Below are 26,516 nucleotides of genomic sequence, written 5' to 3'. Positions count from 1 at the left end.
GATTAAGAGCATTAAGGACCAAATCCCACTGAAATTCATTATTCCAGTAAAGGAAGGGACTCAAATGCAAGATGGAAAAAATACCAATGCTTTTCATAACAAATATTTTCAGGACAAGGACAAGTGGGAACAAAGTCCATGGGATGCAACAAATGCTTCCTGCAGGTTGTTTTCATTGTTAGATCAGGATTTTGCTCATTCCTACGCCAGAAAAGGATGCTGGAAATGCACTTTGCAAAGCACATCTTCCTAGATTGGCAAAAATAGCTGTACTACTTTTTGGGAGTCTTTGGGGTGTTTTTGAGACTGGAAGAGCCCTCTTGTTTCACAAGGAAATTAAAAAGCAAGGCAGCACCAACATCATCTGGTAATTAAAGACCCATCATGAGCTCCAGTTTGACTTCCCTCATGGTATTCCCCACTCCCACTGCTTCAGCCCTGTAGCCATTTCATACATATTTTATAAATTCCAGAGATCTTTTTAGTCAAAGCTTTCCCTCTTGTCATGCTTAAGCAATTCCCTTATTCAACCCAACTAAAGCAATTCCCTTCTCCAACCCAACTTGCCCAGAGCTCCTAGTTCATCCCTGTGATGAAAGTTTCCCCTATTATTTACCCCCAACTACAAACCTTGCAGCAGCTAAACCAGCCTAAAATTGCTGGGAATATTGGCAAATCCAGAGCCAGGATCATGCCTCCCTTAGGAATAACTTCCTGTGGCACCAAGGTGTGATTCTCTTTGTTGAGATGGGGGGTGTGGCTGTTGGAACAACTTTTGGATGCCTTGGGAAGCCTTTCACAAGGAATTTGGAAGAGTTACCCTGCTGCAGATAATTCCAGAGGGTGATGCTGGTCAGTGAGGCTGGAATTCTCCAGGAATCCCATGTGTTAAGGAAAAGGTCTTTTCGCATTACTTTTTTGAAATTGCAACAGCAGTTTTGCTGAGCTGCTTCAGACGGGGACACCCACAGAGCATGGAAATTGCTGCTTCAGTGGTTCCATCTGATTAGGCAAAGAGCTTGTCTGGGAAAAGGGAAATATTTGGCAGCTTCAGTGACTTGTGTCACCCCTCCTGCTGCACGGAACAAATTCCAGCTGCAGGGAACACCCACTCCCTGCTCCCATTGCCACCTCCTGTGTCACTCAACATTCTCATCCACCACCACAACCCAAAAGGTGTAAAATTTGCTCTGTCTGGATATAAAAAATTGGTTCTTATTTCCTCACCAATTTCCTAAATTGCCACAAGTCCTGGTAGTTTATCTCCACATGAAATGTTGCTCCTGCTGTTGTCATTCCTATAAAATAACAGTCTAAGGAAGAGCTGGGACATGGAATTCAGCACTGGCCCGGACACAGGACAGCCTGCTCTGAGCTATAAATAGGGCTAAAATAGGGTCACTTTTCTTGCACTATAAATAAGTATTTTTTAAATAGTGTTACTCTGCTAATTGCACAGTGTTAATAGAATCTCTGAGGTAGATTAACCACAGCTTCATCTGTTTAAATTTAACTTGTACTTCCTTACTATTTCAAGGGCATTGTATGCTGAGGACAAAGCACAGGAGACAAGGAAAGGAACAGTCTGGGAAATTATCAGGAATGAGTGTCTTGAATTATTTGGGGTTTTTAACTCTCACAGTGCAAACCAAAAATACCTGCTGCAAAAATGTAAAAATAAAAAGCAGAAATTATTTGTTGCTTTTTACTTATCTGAATTAATGATTGCTAAATTATCTAATTATTAAAAGCATAAAGATTATCAAAATATTATCTTGCTAAATAACCTAATTCTTCTTTCTCTCTTTGCCCCACAGCAATAGAAGGAAGGGTGGAGGTTTTACCTACCAGGTTGAGAAAGAAGCCCTCAGGTACTCCCCACCTGTGTTCAATGGACAGACCATGGGTTTTGCAATTAAGAATGAATTAACAGAAATCAGAACTTATCAGGATTTCTGAAGGTTTTCCCCAGCTCAGCCTGTACAGAACACTGGATTTCCAGAAATGGAGGCCTTGTGGAGATTGCTCAACACAAACCACTGGTGTCCCAGCAGGATTGAGGGGATGGAGATCAGCCCTACAAGAGCACAGAATCCCATCTCTCACCAGAACACAAGAAGGGCTCCAGAATCACTTCTAGGGATCCACAGGGATCATGGATCCAGCTCCTGGCCCTGCCCAGGTACCCCAACAATCCACACTGCTCTAAAAGCTCCAGGCCCACAGGTGGGTCCCACATACTTCAAAAATCCAACGGATTTATTTTCCTCTCCAACATCAGCAATTTTTTCTCATTATTCCACAGTTTCTGGCTCCCCCCTGCAGGTTTCTTGGATCTCCTGCATGGGGGGAGGCAGTGAAAAGATAACACCTATTCACCCGCTCTGTGGGTTTCACAGATCCATAGCACATTCCAGTGGAAAAATTCCCATAATCTTGGGAGTGTCCATGCCTTGCTCTCGTCTGTGCCAGTGCTGCACAATGGGAAAACCAGCCCAGGAATCATGTTCCATTTTTATGTCATTTTTTAATCCCATTCCCAGTAACTGCAGAGAGCAGCTGGATTTGCAGCACTGGAGCATCCCAACATGTTTTTTTCTGGATTAACCCCCCTTAATTCTCTCAAGCTTCCTGTATAAATTATTATTTTATTCTTCTGATCTCCAGCATCTCCTCTGAGTGACAGAGCTCCCAGCAGGGCTGTGGCCTTCTCCCAAGGACTCTCCATCCTCACATGGATGGGATAACACCTTGCTCCAACATTTGCCAGGAGCAAATACTGTGGAATTTCCACAGTAATTCCAGTCCTCCTTTATTTCCATTCGGACTTTCTGTGATTCTAATTGTCACTATTGAGTTTTGTAATTGTCACTGTTGAGTTTTCTAATTGTCACCATTTTGTCTCATTGATTTAGGGGAACCTTCCCTCCACTCATCAAGTCTGTGACTTTATCACCCCAAATTAAGAAGCCCCTCTGGAGAAGATGATCCAAGGCTCTCATCAAGCTCTGGGAAAGGTTTAAACTGGAGTTCCCCCCCAGCCCCAGGCAGAAGGAGGAACTTACTCTCTGTCTATGACCAGACAAGTGACCGCTTCAGCTGCGATGACGTTGGCTGTCCTGACATCCTCCCTGCAAGAAAAAACACATTTTTCCAGTTATTTCCATTACAATCTTCTGATTTCCAACACACAGGGCTCTTCAAGCACTTTGAGGACAAATTCCTGGCTTTCACAGCTCTTCCTTGCTGTTTTCATCATCCACATAGGCTAATAAAAGACTAGAATTCCAAGACTAATAAAAATAATCAATTTAATTCATTTTAATCAGACTGATTTGGTGTTCCAGTGTTTTAGAGTCAGCGTTGCATTTTCTGGGTTCACTTTATCCCAGTTCCCTCCAACCTTTCCATGTTCCAAAGGTTAAGTGGATTACAGGCAAGAGAGACCTTCCCTCTTCTGCACACCCCTCATTCATTTAGGCTGGAACACCACTCTAGGCTTCCAGTGAGGCAGAAAATCAGATTTACAGGTGCTGTTAGGAATAGAAATTCCCATTTAAAGACTGGAGGTATTAAAGCAGGAATACGGTTTAAAAAGGGTGATGCACATGCACTCTCCCTTTGAGGTCATCATTAATTAAGATTAATTGCTTTGGAGCCCCCTTCATGTTCATACTTTTAGAGCAGAGCAAGCAGAAATACAAGGGAAGAGCATTAATACTCCAGCCTGTGCTGGAATGCTGACTCTGAGTCTATTTGGACTGGAATTAAGTGTGTATTCGTGCTAATTAACCCCACTGATAAATCACACTGTGCTAATTCAAAGCAATGAGAAAGAAGTAGTGGAATAGCAGTGGATAATTATCTCAATTAACTCCTAAAACATGAGTAAATACAGAGAGCATAAGGAAGGATAATATTGAAGTCCTCATTAAGCTGCTGTAGCCAGTTTTTGACAATATATTGATCCATTAAAACGAGAATTCAAACTTGTTGGTGTCCACTAATTCCTATTAAAACTCAACACATTTGTCCCATTATCCCAGATGCCACAAAAAGACATTTATCCCTGTAAATTTATGGATCACAGACATGATTTGCTTACTGTTTTACACTTAGATGATTACAGACCAGGAAAATACAATAAAATTGGTGGCCTCAGTTCCAATATTTTCAATAAAATTTGAAATTAATTATTCAGATGCACAAGGGACTGTTGTAATTTCTGTTATCTTCTATTAATCCATCCTTTTCTAGAAGGTGACTTTGGCCAGCAGCTGCAGCACAGGGAGGTACAGAAATCCATGGCATTAAAGGCCAATGAGACCTTGGAAGTGTATGGCATGAAAAGCTTCAAGTGCATGTCATTAATTGGAAAAGAAATTACTAAGAGGGGATTATAGGCAAGAGCAACCACCAGCAAGTGCCCAGCATTAAATGAGAGAGTAACTACTCCACATAGGTAGCATTAAACACCACAAATAATCACTACAAGTGCACAGAATTCAGTGCAGAGGTTGCTATTACAGGTGCATGCTATTAAGTGCAATCAGTAATTACTCCAAGTCCAAGAGTAATCCAGTGCACAGGATTCAGTGGAAAATTAACCACTAGGAAGTGCACAGCTTCAAATGCAGAAGGAATTGATGCCATGCAGAAGTGCATGGCATCAATTGCAACAAGTAATCACTACACATGAACTGCATTAAATGCAAGAGTAATTACTATAAGGGCACAGCACTAAATGTTATAATTACTACAAGGGGAAAGCATTAAAGCCAGAAGTTACTACTGGTAAATGCACAGCATTGAAGGGAAAAGTAACCACTACAAGTGCAAGACATTAATACAGAAGTTACTACTGGTGCAGGGCATTAAATGCAGCAAATAATCATGGTATTAACAGAAACAGCAACTACAACAAGTGCAGAGCATTAAAAACAAAGGTAATTACTCCCAGTGCATGGCATTAAATGAAAAACTAATTACTAGTAAATACATGAAACAACTAATTACCCCAGCGCAAAATATCAAATGCAGAGGTTACTCCCAGTAAATGCACAGCTTTAAAGGCAAAAGTAACTACTACCAGTGCAATAACAAGTGTAAAGTAATTACTGCATTAAATGCAACAGGTAGTTTAATTACGATAAGTGCATTAGACACAAGTAATTATTTCAACTGCACAGCACTAAGCAGCTATTAGAAGTGCAATGTGTAAAACAGAACTTATCGACAATTAATTAATTAATTAATTAATCAATTCCTGACAGTGCCCCACCACCCCCTGTGGCCCCAGGGAGCAGAGGAGAGCACTAACTCGGACACTCCCTGGCCTTCATCCCCTTCCTCCTCCTCCTCGGAGCTGCTTCCCGAAAATCCGCGTTCCTCATCCGTGGAGTCACCCTCGCTCCCTGAGCGCTCCATGGCCCCGGCTGCTCCCGCATTTCCCCTGGACACGCCTGATCCCCTCCAGCTCCCAGCTCCGTGCCACCCCCTGGTATGTGACAGCTCCCCCAGCCCAGAGCTGGCCACCTGCACAAAGGTCACAGCTGCTGCGGGGGCTCTCGGCCGCGGAAATCCAAGAGGGGAGGATTTGGGAGCCCTCAGGACATCCTTGGCTGTGGCTAAGGGCCAAAAATCCCAGCAGGAGACCTCGTGTGCCCTTTTCAGCTCCTTAGCCCAGCAGTGGAATTAGGTGGCAACAATACCTACGTTCCTAAATGCTCCCAGGTGTGCCACCACACCATTGGAAACAAGAGGATGTTATTTAAGGGATGAAATGTATAGATCTGTTTTTCTCCTTGGAATTTACAGCCAACTTCACCACATTGGGAAGTTATAACAATTTTGCTTCTGACAAGCTGTGAACAGCTCAATTTAAGAAGAGATAAGTTTATACTTCAGCCTCTAATAGTTTTACCATAGGCTGTCGTAATTTGCTCTAAATGTAAAAAAAATTGAGGTGATGCCCAATTTTTTTGCTTTTTTTTTTGCCTTCCTACATCCCCAGACTGCTTGGAGTCCTGCTCCAACACCTTCTCCCATAGCTCCCACTGCTCCCAATCCCTTGGACAGGGACTCCATGCCTGCCCTGGGCAGTCAGTCCAATGTTTAACAGCCCTTTCTGTAAAGGAATTTTTCCCAATATCCAGCCTAAACCTCTTCCGGTGCCATTTGAGGCCCTTTCCCCTTGTCCTGTCCCTGTTCCCTGGCAGCACAGCCCGACCCCCCCTGGCTGTCCCCTCCTGGCAGGGAGTTGTGCAGAGCCACAACTCCCCCCTGAGCCTCCTTTTCTCCAGGCTGGTGGAATCCCAGCAGCATCTCCTGGGAATATTTTACTTTTAGAACCCTCAGTGCAGTAAAGACAGCGCAGCATTTCCTTGACCAACAGAGCCTTGAAAGACCTGAGGCCTCAGCTTCATAAATATTCCAGTCAATTATCACAAACGGCTCCTCTTTCTTTGTAAATCCTGTTGTACAACCCTTGGCAGGGCTTAAATCTTTCAGCTGGAGCCACTGAGAGTAAAAATGTATTTTAGGAGCAGTCAGTAAGTGCTAACAAGATGCTCACAAGGCATAAAACAAAGTATTAGAGGGAGCTGGTACATTTTCTATTTGAAGAGCTGTACATTTGGCTTATATTGAGGAAAGAATCAGTAAAATAGTATTTTTGAAGCTCAACGAGCTGAATTGTTGTTTTCTAAGAAATGTTTTGTTTTCCCAATACCCATGAAAGCTTAAAACACATGGGGTTTTTGCTAGATGTCCTCAAACAGGAGTACTTTGGAGTCAAATCCCTCCTGTTGTATTTAATTCCCTTTCAGAAAGTGAGATTTTAATGCCTGATGGAATTTTTACAAGATTTTTTATGAAATGGCTTTTCAAGTGCAGCTTTTTCCAGCGGCACCTTTTATTAGTTTCACATTAAAATCTATAAAAGTTTAGTAGAGCGTGCTGTGTTTATTAATCCCAGTGATGTATTTTTATATCAAAGCCAATGGCAAATGGATGTTGGGTTCTCAGGAAGATGAAAGGCATGCAGGGGCAGCCACAGCTTCTCTGGGCACCCTGTGTCCTTTGGAAAGTCAAAATTTGGTCTGTGTGGGTTGGTTCTCCCCCATGGAAATCAGGCAGATCCAGGTGATTGATGCAGACATGGATCACAGAATTCATTACATTTGGAGAAGAACTCCAAAATCATCAAGTCCAGTCTTTGACTGGTCCCCATTTTGTCAACTCCTCCCCTGGCAGGGTGGGCAGGCCCTGGCACAGGGTGCCCAGAGCAGCTGTGGCTGCCCCTGGATCCCTGGCAGTGCCCAAGGCCAGGTTGGACTTTGGGGCTTGGAGCCCCCTGAGACAATGGAAGGTGTCCCTGTCATGGCAGGGGGGGCACTGGATGGGCTTTGAGGTCCCTTCCTTCCCAAACCAGTCTGTGACCCTACGGACACAGCCACATCCAGTTGTTTCCTGATGTTCACCATTTCCTTCCCTAAAAAATGAGGATAAAACCTCATTTCTTAGCTCAAGAAACTGGAGAACCTCAAAGGACCACCCAGAGCAGGTGGGTCAGTGCCTGGTCCTTGGTGGCTGCCCTGCAGAACCTGCCTGGGAGGTTTCCCTGGCAGAAACCTCCCGTCCTGTGGGACCTCAGGAGATCAGCTGAGAATGCTGTTAATGAGGGTTTTCAGAAATAAAAAATGAGGTCTTCCCTGGTGGGTTTTAAATTATGCCACAGGACTATCCAGAAATTCCTAATTTGCTGCTATTCAATTTTTTTAATGCATTTTCTCACCCTCCAGCACTGTACACTTGACCTTGTTACAATATTCTTAATAAGGTTGATTTAAAGCATTTAAGACAAGATATGTCGGATAGGGGAGAAAATGGGAAAAATCAGTTATTAGCTTAAATTTAGCAATACGAGCTCAAAGCCCAGCATCTCTATCTTCACTTCTGTTTTATTGGGTATTTTCTCATTACATCATGACTTTCAGGTGGGAGATAAGAATCAGCATTACTGGGTATTCTGAGGAGTGGCACTCAAATTTGGTGATCTTCTATCCTTTAAAAAGAGGTATTTGCCTACCTGGATACTTAAAAATGTCTTTTAAAAGATTTGATTACCTTTTATTTCTATAAATAAAATAAAATGAAATAAAATTTTAAAAAATAATAATAAATAATTTCTATAACTTCACTTGCATCTTGACCTATAGCTGCAGCAGGGGGAGATGCAACAACCACCTGCCTATTCTTGATTTAGTAAAAAGAAATAAATAATCAAGGTTTTATGTGCCAAAACCAAACTAAATCCAGCTGGCATGGAAAGAAATTAATTCCTGGCCCTGGTGGGGCACTGGGAGTACAACAGCAGCATTAGGAGAGCAATTTAGGGTTGTGACCCAGCAGATTCCCAGCAGGAAAAGGATGGATCCCCATTCCCAGGCTCATCTCCCACTGCTGGTGGTGTGCTGATGGATGGTGCTACTGCTCTGATTATCCCAAAAATCTATTTATGGCAGTGACAGTCGCTGACCTCGACACCTCCAACTCTTCCGTGCTGTGGAGCAGCTTCTCTCCTTCTGGTGGACACGCCCCACCCCGCCACGAAGGATTTCACTGCTCTGAGGACACCTTTAAGGTGATTTTAGAGGGGTTTTATATGGCAGGTGCTGCTCAACACCAAAATATGAAGGTGGAAGATTCAGCACTCAGCACTGGGAAGGCACAATAAAAACCTCGTCAATTATTTCACTCATCATTCCAAGCCATGATGACCCTTCAAGAAACCTGGTCTTCTTTTTATCATTTTTATGAGGTGAGCAGGTATTTAAGAACAAATTGGGATGAATTCCAACACGGTGTTTGAATCTGAGGCCATTCAGCACAGGAAGGACTCACAGCACTAAAAATCAGGAGCAAAACTGTTCCTCCTCCATGGGAGGGTCTGCACTAAACCACTTCCAGTGTTAAAATGGGAAAGAACTTATGGAAATTTGATTAGGGAATAAAATGGTTTTTATAAAATAAAATGTCTGTCAAAAGAAGAAATAAAGATCAAAGCTTAAATAAAATATATATGGGGGGAAAAGCCCAGACATGAGGCTGAATTATAGCCCTGGATTTCGAAAAACAGCACTGGAATAGTCTGGGAAAGTCACCTGGAAATTAAGAATTATATTTTTTTTAATAAATGTTCTGATATTAATATTCCTATGGGTTGGCAGAAAGTAGCACTGGGTGTTCTTGGGATGTCAGTGTCTCCATGGGAATCAAATTCCTCCTCAATTAGTTTTCTAAAAAAGGAGAATTTTGGTGCATTCAGGACAATGTGAAGTTTTAGATACAAGTTTCTGTCTTCTGGGAGTATTCACATTCCAAACGTGTGTTTCAAGGAAGGATCTCACTGTTTAAGTGTCCAAGGCCAGGTTGGTTTGGAGCAGTCTGGGATAGTGGAAGGTGCTCCTGTCCATGGCAGGGGTTGGAATAAGATGGGCTTTAAGAGCCCTTCCAGCCCAAACAGTTTAGGGACTGATATTTAGGTTTGATATTCCCTAGGTATATAATATATAAAGAAAATAATAACTATTTATTTCCTGACAAACAGCGCTTTCCAGATCCACAACTCACAGGTTTTCAAACCCCAGGGGAACACAATTCCCTGTGCCTCTCCCTTTGCTGGTGATGAGCCAGGAGCCAAAGCTGGACTGTAACTTCCAGAAGCTGGAGTGCCAAGGGAAGGTGGCAGATGGATTTGGGATGTTTGCCTGAACACCTGTGCAAAGTGGCACTCTCAGCTCAGTTTCCACCCAGGTGTCCACACTTCCAAGTGTCAAACAGCCTTTCCTGAAACATCTGCCCACAGCCAGGAGGATCCATTTCACTAATCCCATTTCAGTAAAACAAAAGTTCCACCTTCTGTTTATTCACTGAGCTTTCCTGAGTCCTTCAGGCAAACAGAGGGATGGATTATTGGCAGTGCTGGGGTGGGAATGCTGAGAAGTCACAGAATCATGGAATGGTTTGTGTTGGGAGGGCCATTAATGATCAGCTCATTCCATACCTGCCATGGGCAGGGACACCTTCCACTGTCCCAGGCTGCTCCAAGCCCCAAAGTCCAACCTGGCCTTGGGCACTGCCAGGGATCCAGGGGCAGCCACAGCTGCTCTGGGCATCCTGTGCCAGGGCCTGCCCACCCTGCCAGGGAACAATTCCTAATTCCCAATATCCCATCCATCCCTGCCCTCTGGCAGTGGGAAGCCATTCCCTGTGTCCTCTCCCTCCATCCCTTGTCCCCAGTTCCTCTCCAGCTCTCCTGGAGCCCCTTTAGGCCCTGGCAGGGGCTCTGAGCTCTCCTGGATCCTTCTCCAGTACCTGTGGGCTGCCATCTGTCACAGCCCCTGCTCTGCCTTTTCTCTGGGCACAGAAACTCCATTTGTGCCACCCCTTGGGGAATCCACCTGCCTGGGAAGGGAATTCCAATTAAATCCAAGAGCTGCCCCAACATAGTGAGGATTTACACTGCAGGCATTCCCATATGCAGCTGAAATCCTTATTGTGGCTGACTTTCAAGGCTGAAAGAGATGAGTATCTCATCCCTTATCCTGTGCTTCCAAATCCTGCATGGAATCTGTTTTTAACCCCTGTAACTGCACCCATCCCACCATGGCTGGATCTGCTGGCATAAGGACAAGCAAGGAAGCACAGAATTGTTGGAAGAGCCCTCTAGGATCATCGAGTCCAACCATGCACCCAACAGTGCCCAGTCCTCCCCTAAACCCTGACCCCAAGTGCCACATGCACAGTTTTAATCCCTGCAGGAAGCCACTGTGTCCCACCAGTGTTTCCCACTGCTGAGGTGGGAACAATGCTCAGAAATCCCTCTCTGCTGATGGTAAAACCATTTCCAGTGGGCCCACCATTCCCACTGCTTCCAGGAAAGCCTCAATGGTATTGCTATCTCTTACTACAGTGTTTCCAGCAGCTCAGAAAGGCAGGGAAGAGCAAACACAGCCAGAGGAATATTCTATGGGAATTAAAACTGGTATTTGTAGATAAACTATGGCTTAAGTATAGTCTGAAATGACAGATAAACCCAAATCTGAGTGACACAATACTGACACTGGGATGGTAGAACCTCCTTGCCTGCCAAACCCATTAATGATTCAACCCAATTACTTGTGCAGTTTATTCAGAATTATTGTAATGAGCCAGAGTCTCACTAGTCTGTAATTAATTATATTCCCCAAGTGAAAGAACCCAGGGGTACAAAATTATCACTTTTTCATTAAAGTGAAATAAAATCCTACCACACCCCATCCATTGCTGTTTTAATCAGCCAGTGGGCAACAAGACCATCTTTAAGACATATTAAATGTTAATTATCCCATTCAAGGACAAATCAATTAAACCTTGAACAAATCAGAAGAGTTTCTAGAAACTGGTGCCTTGCAGACCTACTCCACATAAGGAACTTCTCTGCCAGCCTTGATCAGATCATTCAAAGCCAGGCAAAGCCAATAACCCAGGAAATGCCAAAACCCCAGGCACAGATAAAGAGGAAACCATTGATTTGCATTATTTTCCTCAAAAAAGAATAGCAGCAGCAACAGAATTCAGCAGCCAGAGCCACATGAAATGAATGGTCCTTGACACATTTCATTCGTGAATGACTCAGCAGCTGCACTTTAATATTATTTAATAAGTTAAGAGACAAACACAAAGAGGGAATAAGAAGACCTCCAAGACCATTGATAAACTGACCCCAACCTTGTCAACTCCTTCCCTGGGAGGGTGGGCAGGCCCTGGTACAGCTGTGGCTGCCCCTGGAAGTGCCCAAGACCAGGTTGGACTTTGGGCTTGGAGCAGCCTGGGATGGTGGAAAGTGTCCCTGCCCATGGCAGGGGTGGGATGAGCTGATCCTTAATGCCCCTTCCAACCCAAACTGTTATGGGATTCAAAGAAATCCAAGTCCCTTTTCCCATGGCTGCCTCACCCCTCTCTAAGCCCTGGAGACTGATAACAGCTTGGGCCTGGATGGAAAATGTGAATCCCCCAAATTGAGAAGTGATCCAATGCTTCTCCTGAGCTCCAGCAGGAACACAGGGTCACAGGGTCATTGTCCCATTATGGCTTCAAAGCTCCTGACAATTAAAATCCTTCCCTTCAACTCCCTCCCTATCCTTAATCTGGAATCTCCACATGGGAAAAGTATCTTCTGTAGCCATAAAAGGAGAAATAAGGCTACAAGGTTAACTCCAATACTTTATTACAGACCTTTCATTAAGAGATTCCAAATGATAAACATTTCCTAAATGAGCCTGCATTCCTTGGAGATGTCCTGCTTAGGGAGCTTTATCCATAAAATATCTGATGTTGCTCAAGGACACGCTGGGGGCGAGTTTAAAATCTGAATTTTTCCTCATTTTTTTTCAGCATCATGACAGTAAACCAACAGTGCAAAAGACTCTGACTTTTTCAGGATTCCAAAGAGTTTCAGCTCTCCCAAGTTTCCCAGGTGGAGGGATCTCTCCCAGACTGCCACATTATTTCCAAATTTTCTTACTTACTATTTCTCCAAGTCTCTAAGGGCCGGTACAGAAAGGACACATGATAGAAGATAAAAAAATATAATGCAATGCCTATGGATTAATCCTCTGCTCTTTGGACACCCCCAAATCCATGGAGATTAGATATATTTCCATTTTCCTGCCAATAAAAACCAGGCTGAAGAGCTTTTTGAAGCCAACAGTGGCAATAACCCCTGTTAAATGCCAGATTCCTTAGCTTAAATTACTTCTCTTGGGATTTAGTCCCCCAGGAATTCTTTTGAATTAGCTCCAAGTTGTCATTTGGGAGATTTAGCTTGGAAATGACGGAAAACTTTAGGAAAACTTGGAGCAGTGCAATAGGTGATGCTCCTTCCTTGGAGAGTTTTAAGATTAGGCTGGACAAGGGAATGATGACTTTGCTCCAGGAGTTGGGACATCCCTGCTTGGGGAACGAAGTTGGAGCAGGGACCTTTAGAGCTCTTTCTGGGTGAACATTCAGCTGAATTTTCTTTATTTCCTGCCCATACTGCCCCACTCCCTCTGGCAAATCCAACTCATTTGTAAATGTCCCAGACTAAAAACCACAGCCCAAATTCCAGGTCCTGTGAAGAACAAGAACCAAACACCTTTTTGTGCCACCTGTTTTCCTTCAGGCAGGTTTATCCTAAAAAGGTTGAAGAGAGCACTGCGAGAATTTCAGATACCAATTCCAGATGCAAGACATGAGAAAAAATCCCAGCCAGATCCATCCTTACAAGCACTGCATTAACCCATGGAAACGGGAGATGTTGGGAATACCCAGCTTCAGAAAAGAACAATAGTAGCTTTCAAATTTTGCAAAGTTCCCTACAGGACATTTCAAAGTGTCCAAGGTTAAAAGGTCAGGATGATAAAATCCTGGGAAGGCTTCAACAAGCACTGGGGAACTGGGACCATGTCCTGGTTGTTTGATGCAAAATTTACTCTGCAGCTTCTGCACAAAGGCTTGGACATCATTGGTGCAAAATCTCTCAGCCTCTTCACTGTCTATGCATTCCCTTTGCTCCACTGAACTCCCAAATATTCCCAGCAAGTTTCACCTTGCCTAATTCCAATCCTTTCAGCACAGAGAAGATGCCGCTGCCCAATGCTGCAACCAAGGGTGTAGAGGAGCTGCAGTACCATGGAAGAGCTGAGACCCTTCAGTCTATAGGAGTGTCCAGGAACTTCCTGCCCAGGAATTTCATATCCCTTTCTCTCTCCCTGATTCAACTTCCTTTAATTTCTTCCCCCCAGGATGGAATCCAGGACCCAAATCTCATTTATTACAAAGGAATCCTTCCCTGGTAGGGTGGGCAGGCCCTGGCACAGGGTGCCCAGAGCAGCTGTGGCTGCCGCTGGATCCCTGGCAGTGCCCAAGGCCAGGCTGGACTTTGGGGCTTGGAACAACCTGGGATGGTGGAAGGTATCCATGCCCATAGCAGAGGGTGGAACTGAATGATCCTTAATGCCCCTTCCAACCCAAACCATTCCAGGACTCTGATATTCCCTTTCACCATCTCAGACCCAGAATGGTGCAAAAGTCCTATTTTAACACAATTTTTTGGGGGTGAAGTTCCCAAATATTTTACATCCAAAATTATACTATGGGATGAGAAAATAAACCAGCACCTAGGACAAATGCTGAGTAACCTCCTGTAATAGTAATTTTCGTCTTTATAAGATCATGTTCTGTATAAAACTCTAAAACCTTCCAGTTTCTTCTCAATTCTACAACTGCCAGCCTTTCATTTCATTACAGTCTGACTGCGGACACAATGGAATTTAGCAGGTGCCTTAAGGATGTGTAATTTACAACTTTAGACTTCAGGAATCAAGAACTGGATTTTACACACCCAGGGGCTGAGGGGGGGGAAAAATTAAATATAAAAAAATTTGATGTATTTAAATCTCTGCCAGCCCCTTCAGCAGCCAGAGTGAAATTGCTTCATTAGAGAAGTTCTGCCACATAACCCTAAACCACTTTTTCAGCCTGAACAAACCCAAGATTAAATTGAGATGAAGGTTGCCCACAGCTTTAGTGGTTTTAAATGAACTTATCCCTTTCTTTTTATTGACTATAAATACAGCAAAACCTCTGAAAATGTCTGTTCCATCCAAGGCGCGCAACTCAACAATTCCCATTCCTCCTGTTGGATTTGGGATAATCTGTGGTGAAATTCCTGGGAGAATCACTGACACCTTGCTCCAAACAGCAAAAGCCTGCAGAGACCTCAGTGACAAACATAAATTTAAAGAAATGAATACAGGAAATTTAATTATTGACAGCTAATCTGCACTTTTTAGGGCGTCTCAAAGCCTGGGCAGCTCTGTGGGTCTTTACTGGGAATTTCTCCCACGTTCATGAGCTTCTGGAAGAAGCCTCAGGATACTTTTTAGAGTGCAATAAATGGGGGTGAGATGTCAAAATCACCAGTGGAAAGGTTGGATGGAGGCAGGTCATGGAGGCAAACAGGAAGAGTTGGGGTTTGAGGCAAGAAAAGTGAGGAGTCAGGACCCAAACTAAAGGGTCAAAGCAATCCTGACAGATAACAGCAATTCCAGAGCAGCCTCACAGTATCCAGCCAGAAAACCTGTGGAGGTTTTTGCCACACGGAAATCTTGAGACTTTCTATATCGGGAACCCTCTTGCTGGGAGAGAGGCAAATCTAGAAATGAGCTGTGAGACATCAGGAGAGAGGAAATGGGCTGAAAGTTCAGTGAAGAGAGAAAAAAAAACACAAAAAAAACCAAAAAAAAAAAACCCGACAAAAATGAGGAAACAAACCCCTGTAATCCCCAAGGGAGGCTGGAGAATCAACACAACTCTTCCACCACATGTAGGAAGAAAGAAGCTGGAGATGCCAAGAGAAGGTCATAGCTGGCAGCTCTGAATTCCACTGACAACTCTCCAAAAATGGATTGGGTGGTCCTGGGTTTTTCTAGGAAAGGCTTTACTTCAATCCCCCTAAGTCTGAGATCCAAGGACAGCCTCAGGCCCCAAAAAGTATAAATAAAAGCGAGTTGGGGGAAGCAAACTGGGGGTAAATTACTTCGTTACCTGAAGCTGTAAGTGGAGGATTAACACAATATGTAAATGGACCAAACTTTTAATTGTCTGAAAAACTCATGACCATTGTCCATCTTGGGTGTAGCTCTATGGAGGCTTTTGACTGCCCAAGGTGTATCTATTGAAGGCCTTTAATAAAAATCTGCTTTTATTCTCTTACTCTTGTCTAGCCTCTGTTCTAGGGAGTCACTCCAAGGCTTCAGGAGGATCAATGACAACGTGGTTCAGCCTAACAAAACGTGAGTGGGTCATTAAGCCCTAAGGGGAGCACTCCTAAACAAACAACCCCACCCCTCAGTGTGCAGCAAAAAGGGACTCTGGGTCTAGCCCACATGGACTTTACAATAAAACCCAGGCTCTCCTAAGAGCAAAACCTTCCCCAAACCCCATTTCTGGGAGACAAACCCAAACGAAGTCGTAGCTCCTCACACCAATTCTGGCGCTGTCACGGGAGCGCTGCCTCTCGCAAGAGCCGCGCTCAGGCTGTGCCCTCACCTAAATTAACACCCAAATTTGGGTAGTGGTAACACAGTTCACTACTTCTAAATGTTACCCCTCTCAGGGTGGGTATTCCCAGTCAGCCTTGCTGCTCTCCAAGATCCCAGTGGCCAGGCTGGCTCCAGGCCCCTGTTTGAAGTCACAGTGACACCACACAGGGACAGGTGGGGACAACAGGAATCTGTTGGAATGCACCAGGGAATTAAAAGCTTAAGTGTATCTTTTGTGTCAACAGCCAGGGCAACTCAAAATGAGATCAGAGGCTGCCACAGAAAGTGGAGCTGTTGGAGCCTGATCTGCCATGACCAGCATAAACAGCCCCTGTGCCAAGTCTGGACATGGGTAAAATGATCCACTCTGAGACTTAAAATTGATGTTAATAATCATTAAATTCAAAGCAGGGGACTGGTAGAGTGATGGCTGTAAAGAAATAGGAATGCATACAGGACAGGAATAGTACTCAGGCTATGAAAATCTGGGTGTTTAGGGAGGGACGGTGAGGGGAACAGCAACCATAAATAAATCAGGATTATTCCCACATTGTTCCCAGGTTGGTATCACTGCCTGAGCCCCTTCCAGTGCTTAAAGAGGCTCCAAGGGAGATGGAAAGGGAGTGGGAACAAGGAATGGGGGGACAGGACAAGGGGAATGGGTTCACCTTGACAAAGGGGAAATTTAGATGGGATATTGGGAATAAATCCTTCCCTGGCAGGGTGGGCAGGCCCTGGCACAGGGTGCCCAGAGCAGCTGGGGCTGCCCCTGGATCCCTGGCAGTGCCCAAGGCCAGGTTGGACTTTGGGGCTTGGAGCAGCCTGGGACAGTGGAAGGTGTCCCTGTCATGGCAGGGGTGGCACTGGATGGGCTTTAAGGCCACCACTGCCCCATATCCCCAGGTGCCACCTCCACACATCTTTTAAATCCCTCCAGGAATGCTGATCCCACCACTGCCACGGGTGCCTGTCCCAGTGCTTGACAACATTTTGGTGGAGAAATTTTCCTTGATATCCAACCTAAATCTCTCCTGGTGCAACCTGAGGCTGTTTCCTTTGGTCCCTTCGTGTTTAAATTACAGCAAGCAAAATGCAAGGCATGAGCTGATATTATTCTGTATTTTAGAGGGGGGATTATTTTAATAGGGCTCTAATAGAGAACATTTGATTATTTATAAAGCACAGGCCTGAACATTTAATTACAATGGTGCCTCATAATGAGTGGGCCCTGCATCCCAATTCCAGATTGCCGTGCAGAAAACTCCCTTAATTTGCTAAACTTAATAAATTACAGAAATTTTAAATGGAGTTCCAAAGCCTGACACACAAACCCAAATCCATCCTGGGTAGAAAAGGAGATTTGAACAGGAGCCACATCACAAGGTGCCGTTGTAAATTTAGCTAGAAATTTCAAGCTGATATCCTGTTTTTTGCTCTCTTTTCCCCTCTTCAGTTCCATCTTGTTGCAAACCTGCTCCAAGGGTTTGCTGACATGGATTATCCTGTCTACATGCCGTTAATTAATTCCTACCCCTGCATCCCTCATAGGCATCTTCACTTGTTTGGGTGTTGGTTTGGTTTGTTGTTTGGTTTTTTTTAAAGGAAGTTAAGAGAATTCAAATTCACTGCTGCATTCCTCAGTTCCACTTAATGCTTACAAACTTGAACAGAGCTGGGGGGAGTATTTTGATGGAAGCATTTTCCCAGGAAAAATGTGTGATTTCCTCACTGGAACTCTTGTTCAGGGGTTTTTCTCTCCTCTCATTAAAAATATATTTATTTCAGAGCATGCATTTTTTCCCCAACTAGAAACATTTTTCCTAACCATCATTTTGACACAAACATTCTCATTTTGAAATTCTAGGGTAAAACATTTGGATCTAATAGTTGATGGTTATTATTGACAGCAAGGTATTGCTGCAGGACAAAAATCACGTGGGAATTTTTCCCCCCCATTGTTTCCTTTTTTACTTTTGCACAACACAGGAATTACCTGCAAAAAATCATAAAAAAAAGGGAAAATGGAAGAGTTTGGAGCCTTCAGCCCTGCCAGGCTGTTTCACACCTTCCAGATGGGAAGCACAAAGTGCAGTCCCAGGGTTTTACTCTTTCCAGGAAGCAAGAACCAGATTTGACCCCTGAAACCTCTTCCATCAGCACCCATTCCACTCATCCCACTTCAGACAGGAAAATAAATCCTCCAAATTGTACTACTTAAAAAATTTCATAAATTAAAACCATATTCTTTTGATGTGAATGGTGCTCCAGCAGCTTTCTAAGCTAATAAATAGGAGTAATGTTTGTTATTTCCTATGCATTCCTTAGTGAAGCAATTTTATTTTTTTTTTCAGGCTCTGAAGGAACACAGAAGAAGAAAGACAGTGGAAAAATTTTTGGAGGTGTTCACTGCAGCAAGAGCAAATATATGGGTAACTATAAACCTTCTGTAGTGCTGCTTTGCCCCAGACCCCTGGAATTCTGCCTTCCTTCCTCCATCTGGCAGACTCTGCTTGCCCAACATTAAATATATACTTGTTTTTATTTTTTTTTTTTAATTCAGCAGGAAGAATACTGTCTCTGGTCTTTAGACAACATCTTCAAAGGAAAAAAGTCCAAAACCAATTTGAGTTCCTGGGCTATGACTCAGTTGGAGAAAAGCAAGAACAATTCATAAGCTGTGATTTTCTAAACCAGCAATTGTCTTTAAGACTCCAAACCTCCTGATTATTTACTAACTACATTTGAGTCATCAAGTTGGGTCCGAGTGTAACTTCCCCACACAAATTATTTATGCTCTTTTTGTGAGGAGAAGAGTAGTAAAACTCTGATTTTTTTAGACTCCTAGAAAGGCTTGGGATGGAAGGGACCTTCTCTCCTAATGGCTCTTTTTCCCTGAGGGAGATTTGGGTTGATAAAAATATTTTAAAGGCAGACATTAAAAAGCTGAGAGAATTGGGATTATTCAACATAGAGAAGGGAAGTTTTGGGGTGACCTCACTGTGTCCTTCCAGTGCCCGAAGAGGACGACAGGGAAGATGGAGAGAGATTTTGGACAAAGGATGGAGTGCAAGGACAAGGGGGGAATGGCTTCAAACAGACAGAGGGGAAATTTAGGTCAGTTATTGGGAAGGAATTGTTCCCTGGCAGGGTGGGCAGGCCCTGGCACAGGGTGCCCAGAGCAGCTGTGGCTGCCCCTGGATCCCTGGCAGTGCCCCAGGCCAGGTTGGACAGGGCTTGGAGCAGCCTGGGACGGTGGTGGAAGGTGTCCCTGCCCATGGCAGGGGTGGGATTTTCAATCTTTAAGTTCCCTTCCCACTCAAACCACTCCATGATTCTCATATTCAGTTTCTTTTTTTTCTTAGAAAAGAAATGAAAAAGCAAGGTGCATTTCTGTGCACCAGCCTTTCATTCCTGACCATCCCCATCCCTTCAGAACCAGAGCTGTTTCCTTGAGGATCTATTTGACCAGCCTAACTAAGGTGGTACCAGCTCTCTGCACAAAAATTAGGAAAAACCTTGAGATTATAAACTGAGCTGTTTGTCAGAACACAGAATTGCACTGTGGGTGCTGAGCTCCAGCTCCAAACCTCAATATAATATTTTATGTACATGATATTTATATAGAAATATATTGCAACAGTTTTAAGACACAGCATTTTTTTTTTCTATAAAAATTATGATTCTTGTTAATGAAAAAGTTGGGCTGAGTTCAGAAGATCCCAGAATGGTTTGAGCTGGAAGGGATTTTACAGATCATGTACTTCCAGCTGCCTCACCATGGGCAGGGACACCTTCCAGAGATCTTCACAAGTCACTAAATGTGCCAGAAAATGTAAAGACAGTAGAGGAAAATTGGCTTCACCTGGCTTGTTGCCACATGTATAATCTCAGACAACAGACTCTAAAAATCAACAAGTCAACTGCACATCTGAGAACTTGGATTGGAATGGCCTCAAGCAGCAGATGGCTCATCCAAAAAGGCAAAAAAACCCCAAACAAGCACCATTAAAAGCCCAAACCTACTGTGGCAATTAGTGCCACACTTTAAAGTGAGCAGGAGGAAAAGGAAGATTTAAAAACTGCCTGAGGATATTCAACCCAGCAAGGATCAGAAATGATTAAAGCTGCAGCTCTGGTTCAGGATGTTGGTCAGCAATTAACTCTGGGTGCTGGAAATGCCACGTTTATGGAGCTTTGGGAGAATCCATTCTGTGTTGTGATTTTAGGCAGGAAGAGACAATAATATCAGTTTATCCTGTGCAGTGCTCCAAAGCAGGATGCTGTGAGAGCCACCACACCTTGCTCTGCCCTCTGGGAAATGTCCTTTCCAGCTCATTCTTTCATATATTGGCAAAAAAAGGCCCAAAATCATGGAAATCAGCACAGAATTCCAGGATGGTTTGGGCTGAAACCTTAAAGCTCATCTTGTCCCAACCTTCTGACACATGCAGGGACATCTTTGACTATCCCAGCGTGCTCCAAGCCTTGGACACTTCCAGACCATGCTAGGATTATGCTTTTTGGGGATTCTACCACTTCCCTAGGCACTCGGTTCCAATGCTTTACAACCCTTGTGGTGAAGAAATTCCTCCTGATGTTCAGCCTGAACCTCCTCTGGCCACTTCTTCTTCTCCTGTTGCTTGGTACCTGGGAGAAGGGCCTGACTTGGAGGAAGGGAAGCAAATCCATCGTGCTTGTAACACTGGAATTAAACAAACCACAAAGGGCCTGATGGAAATTCCACAATTTTGCAATCATAAACCTCCTCCATCTGTTCTTGAGCTGAGGGCGTTGAGGCCAGGCCACCCCAACAGCAGCCTGGGCAGGGCAGGGCCACATTTTCCACCATTTAATTGAATTTTTGCCATGGGGTGTCCTCAGGAGATCAATCAGCTCCAAGGCCCAGCTGCCACAGGAGGAGCTCCAGCCCTGAGGGGAGCAGATGGTGACACCTTCTGACGTGTCACTTTGCCTCTCCACTTGCAGCTGTCCCAGCTTTGGAGCTCTCACCCTCCAAAGCCTCTGGGAGGGTTTTGTTTCAGGGACTTGCCAACAGCTTTTCCAAAACCTGGAAAAGCTTCCTGTGCCTCAGGGCAATGGATCTAAATCCATCAGGGCTCCCACCTCCTTGGCAGGGAAAGGGAAATAAAGGCTGAAAGATCTTCTGAGATCACCCAGTGCTTGCAAGAAGTGTAAAAAGCATCTGAGATAATGGATGACAAAAATTCCAGCCAGTCCTTGGAGACCATGTGTCAGATCCACAGTCCATGGGATACACAGAAAGCACCGGTGTTGGGAAATAGGGGAAAAACACCCTGGATTTATGGAAAAAATCCCAGTATTTAGCGATAAGGGTGGCAATAATGCTTCTCAACTTGCCAGAGTTAGAAGGTTGGGTTTATTATTCTTTTGGGGTTGTTTTTATTCATTCTCCTGCACATCAACACCTGAAGCACTGCTTCCATTTTATGGTGGTCTCTACATACGGGTACATCTCCATGGAGCTCCTGGCTGGAAAACTGCATTATCCTGGACTGCATTCCTACTGCATGGATATTTTTAATTCCCTTTTCTACTCTTCCAAACTGGGAATAGGGAATGTCTCAGCATTGTGACCAAGGAATGGCTTCATGCCAAGAGAAACCAACCCAGGAGGGAATCTTTCCTCGTTGTCCTTCCACCCCACAGCCCATTTTTCCAGCCCTTTCCCATCACAAATTCCATCTGCTTTCCTACACCAGAATTTTGCTGCTTCTCAAGCCCCTTCCCAACACTTTTTGATGGTTGGATGCCTTTTCCCAAAAACACAGAGATTGCAAGAGAAGGAGCTGTGGTTGTCCCTGAAGAAATAGGAATTACAATGGTATTTTCCTATTTTTATCCTACAGGATAAATATACCTTTTATTCATATATATACCTCTGGAAATGTCACCCTGAGATGAAATTCCTGCCACATTTACATTTGTGTGCCTGCCTCTGTGTCCCAGAGTGACAAATATTTCCAATTCTCCATTCCACTCTTTTCCCTGGAAAATTCAGGACAATGAGGTTCATAGGGCAGCAGATGAGAAGGTTTTAGTGGGAGCAGGGCATGGCAAGGAAAGTGTCCCATGAAAAGGGAATATAACCCTCATTATTCCTGAGAAGGTCAGTTTGAGGACATTGGAAAAGGATTCAGCCCATAAAAGCTACAGAGAGGAAGGAAAAAGGGAAAAGGGGAGAAAAGGGAAAAAAAAGGGAAAGGGGCTCTTTTCCAAGACAGCCAAGAAACTTGAAAAAAGCTGGAGAGGAAATAAAAGGAGAGAGCAGGACAGCAAGGTGGGGCACCTCAAAGGCTTCTAGATTTGGGTTATGAAGTTTTCAAAGAAACACTGAGCTTTTCAGTTATTCCTTGGGAAAAGGAGCAATGGAAAGGTCAGGTCAGTCCAGCAGTGGCATCACTGAAGGACACAGAAGGAAAGTGGGAATTAGAGCAGGGAGCAGAGGAGCAGGAGTGGGGTGATCCCAGCACCTCTTACAGAATTAATAGAGATTTAATAAAAAAGAATTAATTTTGGAGTCAGGCTCAAGAAAAACCCTCTATAAGAAAAGGAACAAAGTCCTACTTCTATTGATGTCCAGTTCTCAGCCTTTTAAAAAGCTTTTGGCATTAAATTCAGCTCCGACATTAACTTCTGAATAAAGAGAGCTCTGACATCACCAGCTGCAATCCTGATTGGATTATTCCTGATGTGATATTTCCCATGTGCATTTCCATGCTTTTCTAGTCACTGATGTCAACATCCATCAGAGCAACTCCCACTGTTTCAGGTGGGAAATATGGTATCAGGTTTCTGCCATGGTCAGCACAGAAATTGTCCTGTTGACATACCTACCCATATCCATGGATATTGTTTTATTGTTCCAGGAAATTATCAGGGCACAAATCATGCCCCAGGGATTTGGGACAAGTAGAGGAGAGCTGATTTCTGTAACTTAGCGAAAATAACTACCAGAGATGGAGATGTAAATGGGAAATAGCACAAATTTTCTTGGAAGCAGATGTGCTGTCCCAGAAGGAACAGCTACTACCATTTTCATTTTCAGATCAAGAATGTAGCAAAAAACAACAGATCTAAATCAGTCCCAATAGCTCAGTTATCACTGCTGGGGTCACCAGGGCACAGCACCTCCTGCACAACCCAAAGATCACAATTCCTTCTTCTCCCTACACACCACAAACACATTTTGCAAAGAATCAATTTAAAAATTTGTGTATTTTAGTCTTTACAAAGCAGCAGGATGATGGGAGGGCACTCTTTGCCTGGGGGCTCTCAGTGTCAAACAGGAGCTTCCTCGAGCAGTTCCATCATGACCTGACCTGCCATGACCGTGGTGGAGGGACAGCTTCCCAAACTCCCACACCTTTTCCATATGCCATGCCTTTAAAATAATCCATACAAGTCACAGGCTGGCTGAGGCAGAAGGAGCTGAGTGGGCAGCTGGTGTCACCTCCCTGCTCCAGCAGGGCCATCCCAGAGCACAGGGCACAGCATTGTGTGCACACAGCTCTGCCACAGCCCCAGGGAGGAGAGCCCCCAGGCTGTGTGGGCAATGTGCTCAGGGCTGGGCACTGCCCAGGGAAGAAGTTGTGCCTCCTGTGCAGGGCAATGGCTGGGCTCAGGCCCTGCCCGTGGCTCTGGTGCCATGGCTGGGCCCCGGAGCAGAGCCTGGGCCCTGCTCTGCCCCTCCCTGCAGCCAGGGACAGCCAGGCCTGAGGGCCCCTCTCAGCTGGGGCTCCTCTCCAGCCTGAGCAGCCCCAGCTCCCTCAGCCTTTCCTGGGCACCCAGAGGCTCCAGGCCCTTGCTCAGCTCCAGCAGCTCCTGGCCCTGCTGTGCTCAGCACCCAGAGCTGGACACAGCACTGCAGAGGTGCCTCCAGGGCTGCCCACAGGGCCACCATCCCTCCCTGCCCTGCTGCCAGTGCTCTGCTGCTGCCCAGGCTGCCATTGGCCTCCTTGGGCCCAGGACACTCTGCTGGCCCGGGGACAGCTCAGTGTCCCCCAAGTCCTTCCCCACAGAGCAAATAACTTCCTTATTTTTCAGGACAGCCCACAGGGCAAATGAACAAACTCAGCAGTTTTTAGATTAAAACAGCATTAAAAATCTCCTACAAGTGCAATAAAACGGCCTTAAAAGCAGCTGCCGTTCTCATGCTAAAACATAAAATATGTTTGTTATAACTTTGTGCTATTCCTGTAGGTTTAAATCATCCATATTCCCATTGCTTTTCTCAGTAGGATACACCCTCTTATTTATATTTATACATAAATACATCCAATGGACACACATGTTATGGAGTCCCTGTCTCAGCTTCAGCTTGGGCTACCCACCCATATTCTTCCTGTTTTGCCACTGCGCAGGAGTGTTTAGGGACCCCTTTTTTAAAAGCACTCACCTTAAAATCCCAGCTGGACCTCAAGACTTGGCCAGTTTGCTCAAAGCCTTATGAACAAAACTATGAATATTTCTATCAAACCCCTCCCTCTCCTGCTCCATCACCAGCTCTCCAAACATCAGCCCCCTGCCCTTGTCCACTGCTCCAGGTCCAGAACTCCTCCTGAATCCCAGAACCAGATGTAACCTACATCACCCAAACCCCTAGCCCTGCGTAAATCCAATATATGATGGAATATGCAGCAGGAAAGATGCCTGCATGAAATCCCAGACTTGTTTGAGTTGGAAAGAACCTTAAAGCCCACCCCCTGCCTTGAGCAGGGACACCTTCCACTATCCCAGGGTGCTCAGAACCCTCATTTTCCTAAAGATCTGCTCTTTGTCTTTTTCTTCCCCCATCATTTTCTGCCTCAAGACTCCCTGCCACAGGCTTAAACCACATTTTCCATCCAGTGGGATGGATGGCTGCTCCCAAAACATCCCTCTGGAAGGGGCTGTGGTGTGCTCCAGATGTTCTGGAGCAAGATCCAGCTGTGTGAGGCCAGCAAGGCAGCACGCCCTAATTTATCAGCCAGTTTTAGTACCTGAGCCACACTGAGTTATTCACATTGAATTATTACTGAGTTTAGCACCTGAGATGCATTGAGTTCTCTCCCCATGCTGATTTGAAGGAACTTTATTTCCCTGCTGACAGAAATAATTCTTGTTTTATAATAAATCTTGATATTATGTTTATAAATGCTGTTACATAATAAATGTTTCTTTGCAATGAAGAAAACAACACCTGATGGTGGAGCACCCTAAATTATGTTATGCTAGACTGCAAATTATCCATCTGCTGCCTCCAATTAGCCAGGAAGGTACGAGGGGGCCTGGGAGAGGATGTGGATCATCATTTCACGACTTGCTCTGCCAGTGTGCAATGGGATACTGGCAACTAATGGGTGCCATCTGCTGTGAGCATGGAAAATGGGATAATGCACATCAGTCCCTGATGGCTCTGTCAGGGACATATTGCTGGGAGGGATTTGTTATCCCAGCTCCTGCTAGGCTGCATTGCTGCTTTATTTTCTATCTTAATGAAGAAATGATTTGTAGCTCTTGTTTTATTCTGCACACACAAAATATATCAGGTTTTAATAAAGTGTCCCTTGGTCTGTAAGGGACCAAACCCAAACCATTCTGGGATGCCAAGTATTGCTAAGGCCCTGGTAAAGTTTTCAAAAATTAATCAAAGATAAAAAAGGAAAGAAAATAGAGTAAAAATTCCATTTTATCTCAAGCTCTCAGCCATAGCTGTATTTTACAGCTGTATTTTACAGCAGTGGAATCATCCTAAAGGTTTCCCAAGTGGCCAAACAGATGTCTCAAACAATCCTGACAGAAACTCATTAATTAGCAATTTATAGAGCTACCAAATGTTTACATTACAATATTTTCACATTATTATATTTAAATTTCCTTGTAAGACTCCTGTGATTATCAGCAAATTGGAAAGATGCTTCTGGAGGAATTCTCTAGAAAAAAAAAAATTACCACAGAGTGATTTGGTTTGGAAGGGCCCATCCAGTGCCACCCCTGCCATGACAGGGACTCCTGCCACTGTCCCAGGCTGCTCCAAGCCCTGTCCAGCCTTTGAACACTCCCAGGGATAGCAGGATTGTGCTTTCCCTGCATGCTGAGAACATCCTCTCAAATAATTAAGTTTCTATTTCCATATTGAATATTCAAATGTATGCAGCCAAGTATTGCAAATTAACCAATCTCAAACTACTGTATTTGAAATGCCAAGGAATTCCCACCCATGGGGATGCTCTGTGTCATCAGGGCTGTGCAGGGACAGAATCAAAATCAGGATATTTGTTAATAATTACAATATTTTGTAATTAAGGAAGAGATTCATAGATTTGAGGTGTTTGATACATCTCTGGCTGCCAAAAAGTGCGAGGA

General features: G+C 44.4%; 1 protein-coding gene across 2 annotated transcripts in view; it reads right to left on the bottom strand.

The window, feature by feature from the left end:
* Positions 1-26,516, bottom strand: part of PRKG1 (protein kinase cGMP-dependent 1) — a 361,757-nt gene that overhangs the window by 57,467 nt on the left and 277,774 nt on the right. For both annotated transcript variants that reach the window (XM_041404955.1, XM_041404954.1), the window contains exon 8: positions 3,066-3,131. In XM_041404955.1, coding sequence (XP_041260889.1) covers positions 3,066-3,131 — 66 coding nt within the window. The remainder of the gene's footprint in view (positions 1-3,065; positions 3,132-26,516) is intronic.

Source organism: Onychostruthus taczanowskii, unplaced genomic scaffold, assembly GCF_017590055.1.
Source record: "Onychostruthus taczanowskii isolate IOZ18803 unplaced genomic scaffold, ASM1759005v1 scaffold22, whole genome shotgun sequence".
In the NCBI taxonomy this organism is placed as follows: domain Eukaryota; kingdom Metazoa; phylum Chordata; class Aves; order Passeriformes; family Passeridae; genus Onychostruthus; species Onychostruthus taczanowskii.
The sequence above is the reverse complement of the archived record's forward strand: the minus strand, read 5'-3'. Positions and strand labels throughout refer to the sequence as shown.